This window comes from Mizuhopecten yessoensis, unplaced genomic scaffold (genome assembly GCF_002113885.1).
Source record: "Mizuhopecten yessoensis strain PY_sf001 unplaced genomic scaffold, ASM211388v2 scaffold10801, whole genome shotgun sequence".
Taxonomy (NCBI): Eukaryota; Metazoa; Mollusca; class Bivalvia; order Pectinida; family Pectinidae; genus Mizuhopecten; species Mizuhopecten yessoensis.
The window spans coordinates 35088-43749 of record NW_018408728.1 but is presented as its reverse complement, the minus strand read 5'-3'; the positions used below and the strand labels follow the sequence as shown (position 1 = coordinate 43749).

Sequence of the window (8662 nt, the reverse complement as noted above, 5' to 3'; positions counted from 1 at the left end):
AAATATCTAAAACATTTTGGATATTATATGATGTGTATTTAAAATTTAAAAGAAACTAAACATGTCATTTTCTATTTATATATTGATATTCTGTAACAATTTAAAATTCGTGTGTCTTAACAATAATATAGCACAACTCTTTCTTCCGCTTGATCTAGTCAAATATATTCATGACATGTCCTTTTTCCAAAGAAATCTTTTCTTGCGAAATATAACCTGATGTATTTTTCATTTGCAACATTAGCAATTATCCAACAGGCTTGTTAGATAATTCATAACGCAATCTTGAAAAATAGATAACTGGACAGATTAGATAATAAATTGAAGAATAAATCTTTAATTAAAATTTCGGCAAATTTATTAAAATCATATTCTAATGTATAAATTAGGCTTCCTTTTTTTAATTTTATTTAAGAAAAAAACAAGCAAGTTTTACTTGTAAATAAAGTTGTAATATAAACCTAGCTGAATGCCGTAAAGTGGCAAATGTTGGATATCTGATAATTTCTGTGCTTTCATTTTGATCCTTACTCCATTTCCATTCTTCTTACAGTTTGCTATCGTTTACCTGTGTTGATGCACTTTTACCAATACTGACGATCAATTAAGCAATGAACCAATTAATGAGACAACAAATAATCAATTTATTCAGTAATCAGTCAATAGATAGATAGGAAAATAAATCCTCAAAAGCATATACATATTGCCAAATCTGCAGCCAAACATAAGCAAGACATGAAGAAACTGGAATTTAAACTGACAGATATTAATATCATAGTGACAGAAGATATAAGAAAATTAGAAAATGCAAAATAAAATAGAATACAGAAAGGACATTGCATCAATTTATCCTTTTATTCATCAGTTAACTGGAGAACAGCATGATGTGTTATTTGCATTATACAGTATAGAACGCTCTTAATATTTCTGTAACGGTCATACCGGTATTGGCGCGGACGTGAGTGCGGATGGTGTCCGCAAAGACGTCGTGGTAGTGGTCGTGGTAGTGGTCGTGGTCGTAGAGGTAGTCAGAGATGGACAACCGGCTTCATTACAAACATCGACAACACAACGTAGGTACACAACAGGAGAATCAACCAATCGGAAACCGACCATAGTAGCTTCTGCAGTTTTAGTCATATTATTTGAAAATGTTCCTAAAACACCATAATCATCGTTTGGTTTCCTGAAAGAAAATGAGTACAAACTTAAAAACGTATATGAGACTGTCTCTATAAAAAAAAATTCATTAATGACGGATACTGCACCTGTACATGCATGTTGGAGTTGTCTTTAAGGCGTATCACATGAAAGCGCCCCAACAATAAAACCATGCATCACTTAATAAAACGAGCATAACTGAAAAGGATCTGGCTGCTCATGGAACATCTAAGGTATTTCTGTACGTCATTGTACGGAACACTTTATCTTTTTTTATTTGAGAAAAAAAACCCGTTCAAAGCATTTTTATAGTTGTTCTTTCAATCTTACAAATATTTGAAATCGTAAAGAAAAGCAACCGCTATGAAAAAAATATATTGCTACAAATACAGTATGTTATAGCAGATACTAACATAAAACGATAGTTGTGTCACAATGCAGTATACTAGCGGTAATGAATACATATGCAACAAGATAATTAAGAAAGTACCTACTCGCATATGAATGTTCTCAAATATGTAAAAACTTCACATTTAGCATTTATTTTGTTACAGAAAATCGCCACTGTCAACATAAACCGCAAAAGGTAGAGTTAACTGCTGTTTGTAGTTAAGGTGCTCACCTGTTGACGTATAAAGGTACTATAGCATTCTTGAAATCCGAATCTGAGGCAGCATCACACGATTCAACGAGAAGAAACAAATTGTCTGTAATTGGATATTGCAATTTTCATTAGTATAATGTGTTTAAATGATAATATACTATGTTTATGATAGATTTGATTTATCTATCGGGACTATTAAGACTAGAATTGCAAGAAGTTTACTTTGGATGTGATTGTATTGTTTGCTTGAGTCGGTGCATTTTGCGATCTTTCTTAATTCGTTTCGATTTTTTGTTCTGATTTCGTCATTGTGTGTTTACTCTCTTTTTAAATTAAATTGCACAACGAAATGTCACAATACTGTGGTGATGATGGAATAAACCATACATTTGATAATGGTATACAAGCAAGCTAACCAGTTTATTAACATTAAATGATAGGAATATAACCATGTATTTTAACAAAATACACTGACACGCACGTATGTAATATTTTGCACTTTTGGTCAAAAATTTGAAAAATGATAGCTGGTGGCCGAAGCAGCCGCTGTTAGTAATCAATCCAACATTGTTTCTCCTGATATATATTCTACAATTATGTACTATAGGAAAAGAAACGAAGGGTTAGAAAAGGTGCATTTTATCGCCAAAGGAATTAATGAAAAAATGATTAATTTCGGTAAGACAACTATCCTGGTCAGTGTTCACTACAATCATTCAACAGTATAGTTAGCCGCGCCTCATGGTAAACAAGTACAAGAGCGAAACTAACGCGCAGAACAATATGAAATATATCTCGTAACACCACTTGGTATTCTTGGCAGATACATTTCGTCTTCCGCTATTTCAATTCAATTACATTTGTCTTTTAATAATGGTACCACATACAGTCAGAGGGGTCAAGTCATTTTGGGGTTAAGGATTCCACCACAGAGCGTCTTGTCAGACGTTTGAGGGACACCAGGCGAGTTGCCGACCGACCTCGATTTGGACGTCCAAGTGTGCATCCTGGCGTCAAATAGAGGATATTTAATGACGGTTTCAGTAATAACACATATATGTCACGAGTGTGGATAATATTTTGAATGCAGCGATTAGAATATACCGTTATGATTGGTCGATACCAAAAAGTGATATCTTCACACTGTGAAAATATCACTTTTGATATTTGTCACAGTGTGAAAGATATCAGTTTTATCAAGTTGGTAGAATCCGATATTTCACTGGCAAAATGTAATAAAACAGGATCCTTCATCTTGAGCATTTGCGTATTCGTCATCAAGCTGCAACTGAAACCATCAGTGATACGATTGGTAGGTACTCATAATCGTCTTATTTATCCAAAAATGTTAAGAATTCATATGTAGAGGCTGGTCTGCGGGCACGTCGTCCTGACGTCAGTCTATCTCTTACTCGTATACGGCGTGTGCTTCTTATGGCTTGGTTGCTGACACATGCTCCCGAACATTTACAATGAGATAGTAGAGTCCCATGGTGTGAAATCACATTCGATTATATTGAACTGCAAATTATCGGTTGTAATATTACGATATTAATGTGTCACCAGATTTCAATATCCAATATTGGGAAATCGTTCCTTCGAACTCCAGTTCCTAAATAAAGTTTGCCTATAGTTCATGAAAGTTTTGGCAAATTGGTTATAAAAGCTGATTCATACAGTTTTGTAAAAGTCTTATACACAACAATTGTAACCATTCTTAAAAATATAACCAACATATACCATGTTGTTTTTGTTCCATTAAATATAATGCTGGAGATAGTAGATGTTACTTGAAATTAAAACATTTGATTTGAAACAGTAACAGAATATTTACAAAATTGTTTCAATAGCATATCACTATTAACGAAATATCTGTTCAATGTGGGAAGAATCTTTATTCTGTTTATATAAATTCATTTCGGCGTTTGAACTTAACATGTATGTCAATTATATATCTGAAATATGTATAAACAAAGCGTTAAAATGTAGATAACCTTGCTGTTGCTGACCATAACTGATAAAAGATGCACCGACAAATCTAAATTAGAAAATGTGACTAATGCATTTAACTCACTTTATTTTCAAACAAATCAAACTCTATTCGTCTTTTATCATTCATAAACATAGTATCAGAACAACATTATTTTTTATAACATTATTGTATTCAGTGTGTTTTATTTGTACAATACAATCTTACCTGGGCCGGTGATTTCTAAGCTATAATTGTGTGCTATATCAACAGCAGTGGCCAGGTTGTTACTCTGTTCGTCTGTCACTTTCATGGTCAATGTATTGTGCAGCGGAATGTTTGTAAGCACCGTTGGGGCAAGAACGGAACTAGAAGATAGAGAAAAAACATGGTCATTATCAGAGTACTCCGTTTCTTTATATAGATAAATATGAAAAGAAACGTTGATATGTCTCCCTGTAAAACACCCGTAAGACATTGTTTGCAAGATGACTATTTCACTTGTGGTAGAAAAGAGAAATTTCTGTTTACTGGAAATCTTTCCTTTCTTTGAAAACAGTCATATATGACTTGCGTTGGCTTTCTTCAAGACCAGGAAGTTTTGTTTGATCGCTAGCACACAAATCATGAACCACTAGAAGCTAGAAGCTGTAAATAACGTGCTAAAAGCGGGAACACGTAACATTAAAAGGGAAAGCGAAGACGGTACGAATCGAAACGGAATGAGGTAAAAAAGAAAGAATAATAATAAATACATGAAATAGTAAAGGAAACTGCACGTGAATAAACAAAACGGAAAACTAACAGACATGCATTTTATATTCGATTCACAAGCTACAAATAACGAGTTCATGTGACCATTAGTCATGCATTTTTCTCTTCAGATTTTGTTTCGTTCTGGCTTCGCCGAATCTGTGCAAAAGGAACTGCACGTGAACATGCATAGCATATGTTAACTTCTAGGCTTGCTATTCAAGCTACACAAAACAAGCTCATGTGACCGTTAATCATGCATTTTCCTTCCAGAATTTTTTCGGTCTGACTTCGTGGAATCTAAGCCTTTATGGTATTGCGATCTGGGTTTTTTTTCTTTCCTTTTTTTATACGAAAAGTGAAGCGTTTGAAATTGAAACCATCTTGTTTCATTGAAGCAGAAATGATAAATTACCAACTAGTTTTTAACAATAATTTAAAAGGAAGTTTTTTTTGTAAGAGTTGTTCTTTCAGGTGACCTCCCAGGTTTCATTACCATGTCCCAAGTGATCTAAAATGTCTAACAAAGTTTACGCCTGCATTCGTCTGTTTGGCATAATGCTTTTGTACATTATCAAAAGAACATTTATAATAATTTAGTAGCAATTGAATAAGTGAAAGAACGTTGTAATCAGTCCCTAGATCATTGTATATTAGTTAACTTATCATTGAAATACATGATAATCTTTCAACTTCTATTCCGATTATTGCCAATTATTTTAAGAATGAGATTTTTTCCTTCCATATTATAGCGAAAAGAAAAGCATCCCCTTACTTTCTGGTCATTCTTCTATATTGTGCTTTAATTTTGGTTGGACAGATGCAGTTATAACAGTTATTTCAGCAGGAAGCCGCCATCGTAAAAACCGATAAACAGTTATTCCGACAATTCAATTTGCTGTTTCATCTGAAACAACCTTTTCCTCTAAAATGGTTATTATACGTCCGTTAATTTTACACTAACACGTGAAATTAATATTCAGCTGGTACATTGAATAAGATGATTTTTATGAAATGACGATCTGTCAACCTGCAGTTCTGATTAATAATAAAGATTGCAACTATAAACAGGACGGAATTTAATGTTTAAATAATCCAATGATACATTCTATTTACTTTCTGTTTATGAAACCTTCAAAACAGATAACTTAATTTCGTTTGTTAGTGTTAGATTAACGATCACGGGAGAACTAAGGTCAAATGAAGGTGGGGAATAGGGAGACATCGACAAAAACAATGTAAATCAGTAAACAAATCAAATGAAAATATATAAGAACATGAGAGAATATATTACGAATTCAAAGTGGCTTCAGTTCAATTTCGGTTACTTAGTTGTCCCGTAAACAGAAGACACAGACAAAAGATCTGATTCAGCAGAGGCCCTCATATTAGATGTATCTTACGATAATATCCAGTGTAATGCAGAAGGCAAATTATTTTCCCTTACTTGCAGGGGTTTTCCTTTGCGTTCCGATCGCGTGATTTTATTTAGTTCTTTTCGTTTCGTTTTTGTTTTCGTTTTGCACTTTACTTGAACCCTTTAATGTAGACTAAATAAATTTACATTTCACAAAATTGTAATTTAATGGCAATGGCTGATGTGTACGAAAATTAATAAACACCTTCCTAGTATTGTATAATACATGGCAATAAACCACTCTTACAATCATGTGTAAATGCATGGTTTTGCTGTATTAATAGTTTTATGGTATATTGTTGACGTACCTTATGTAGTATTCGAGCAGTGATATTACGCAAGTAAACACTGAAATCAATGGACACATACTTGTTGAAACTTTCTTTGACTGTCATGTGTGATCCGTTACAAATGACGATGATCTCTTTAATTACATGCGATTCGTCCTTCTTTATAACAGCTCCAAGTGACGCATTATGTGTGTCATTGAAAAGAACAATTGTCACAGGTTTGTTCTGTAAAACAATACATACACAAATTATCAATAGTTCACTATAAGGTACAAGAAAAGGGAAAGTTTGCAAATCTATTTTCGAATAGGATAAAGATTCCATATTGCAATATGATAAATGATACTTATTAACATACAGAATGATTAGATGCAAATGGCTTATTTTGTCTGTGTCATGATAAGGAAAACAATACATGTTACTCTGAATATACAGCACAAGAGGCCCAAAGAGCCTGCATCGCTCAACTGGTATTAAGTTCATACTTGTATCATTGAAAGTTAACTAAAATATAGCTACAGGCAAAATATCAGTATTTGTGACTATAAGTCATTCAACAAATCCTTTTAAAAGATTTGAACACATTTGACTCCTGTGACCTTGAAAAAAGGCAAGGTCATTTATTTGAACACATTTAATAGTCAATCGTCCAAGGAAGCTACTGGCCATATATCATTAACCTGGGATTTTGGTTATTCAGAAGAATTCATTTAAATGTTTAAAAACAAATTGACCACTGTGACCCTTGAACAAAATCAAGGTCATATATTTGAACAAAGGTATAAGCCCTTTATCCAGGCATGCTACTGCCTAAATATCAACATTCTGGGCTAAATTGTTATTCAGATAAAGTTATTTAAATACATTATAAATGTTTCACTCCTGTGACCTTGAATGAAAAACTATTTGATTTGTTTTAAATAATTGACCCACCCTTGTGACCTTGAATATAAGTCAAAGTCAGTGTTTTGAACAAACTTAGTAGCCATTCATCTTACATTGTAGCATGTTATAGGCAAACTATCATCATCCTAGGCCTTCTGGATTTTTAGAAGAAGTTGTTTAAAGTAATAAGTTAACGCCGGACGAACGGACGACGGACGGCCGGACGAACGGACGCCGCACAACGGCATAAGCTCACTAGGCCCTTCGAAAAAACATTTTTACATGGGCTTACATACATTTATATACAGAATGACAACAAATATTTGTGTGCCTCATAAAAAGTCAATTTCAATTTTAACCGATTTCTGTTGGGTCTATCTTTCTTGATGTGGATTTTTCCAATGCGCATGCGTAAATGCCCTACCATAGCAACGAAACTGCGTTGCTATGCAGAAATAGCAGAAATGTTGTGTTTTTGGACAGTTAACATACATAAAGAAAGCCTCCGCATTGTGACAAACAAAACTTTTGAGCATGACAAATATTTATTTGTTTGCTACTTACAAAGCCTTTCAAAAGTTTAAGAGTGTTTAGTTAATTTCCTTCAAAACGGCCAATGTGCAACCAAATATCAGACAACAGACGGTATTCATGCATTTTATTTTGAATATGCGGGTTTATGTCTCTCTTTGTAATGCCATATCTCCTAAACCAGTTGTACAATGAATTTAAAATTTCAGAAATATTCTAAGTCCCCGATGAGGCCAGAATTGACCCTTTCCGCTCCTAGTCCTTTTCGTTTACCACTGCAAGTGTTTTGTGAATACTTCATTTTTACAAAACGGTGCTTGTTTCTGGAAAGTTTTAAATATTTCATATCTGACAAACGTTTTAATGATTTAAAACTCTTACAGAAAGAAGATAAATGATCAAGTTGTTAAACACTTTTTTTTGGCATTTGTTGAATAGATAATATAATAGATACATTGTTATAACATTTTTTCTGCTTTTGGCAGAAACTCGAGCAATAAGATGAACTGGTAACAATTCTTACTATAGTGCAGTTAGGAACACTGATACTGTCGGTGGGTCCACTATTCTGTATGGTTCTCACTGTGTTGTTTCCTTTGTATTCGCATTCCACCAAAACACTTCCGATAAGTCCGTCACTGACGCTAACATTTACTGTTCCAGGGGCTTGGCATGCTGACATTATAAAACGAATGACTTAATAAAGTCAATTTTGAAAAATCGTGCTTCAAACGACGAAATGTTGTAATTATACAACTTGCAAGCTATCAATAAGCACGTGTTTTTCTTTAATTGATTTTCAATATGTCAGATTTTATGTGAAATGTTAATTGATACAAAATATTTGAAACGTACATTAAGCTTTGCTAGTTTGTTTTTGTAGTTCCTGCATACATATAGTGTTTGTTAGAGTTTAGATTGGGATAAACATAGAGTGTTGCGTTACACATTACTGCCAGCAATAGTTCTTGCTTACTTAATTATTCAAGGATATAGTCTTGCAAGGAGTGTCGCATTAAGAACGTAACGTTTGATTTCTCCGATTTCAAGAA

The 8662-nt window shown here is 33.5% G+C and overlaps 1 protein-coding gene across 1 annotated transcript; it reads right to left on the bottom strand.

Moving 5' to 3' along the window:
• Positions 1-855: 855 nt before the first annotated feature.
• LOC110462553 lies at positions 856-8292 on the bottom strand. Its single transcript, XM_021516541.1, has 5 exons — positions 8134-8292; positions 6274-6419; positions 3963-4102; positions 1784-1868; positions 856-1186 (listed from the first exon to the last, which is right to left on the bottom strand). Exons 1-5 carry the CDS (start codon positions 8290-8292, stop codon positions 937-939), a joined length of 780 nt encoding a protein of 259 aa, XP_021372216.1. The 3' UTR covers positions 856-936.
• Positions 8293-8662: the final 370 nt, after the last annotated feature.

Bases quoted from the DNA above. Each gene is read 5' to 3' on its own strand.
- LOC110462553 (XM_021516541.1), bottom strand. From the start codon at position 8,292: ATGTCAGCATGCCAAGCCCCTGGAACAGTAAATGTTAGCGTCAGTGAC. The intron at 6,420-8,133 runs GTAAGAATTGTT...ATTGTTTTACAG, and splicing joins GTGTTCCTAACTGCACTATA to AACAAACCTGTGACAATTGT. The intron at 1,869-3,962 runs GTAAGATTGTAT...ATCCAATTACAG, and splicing joins CTTAGAAATCACCGGCCCAG to ACAATTTGTTTCTTCTCGTT.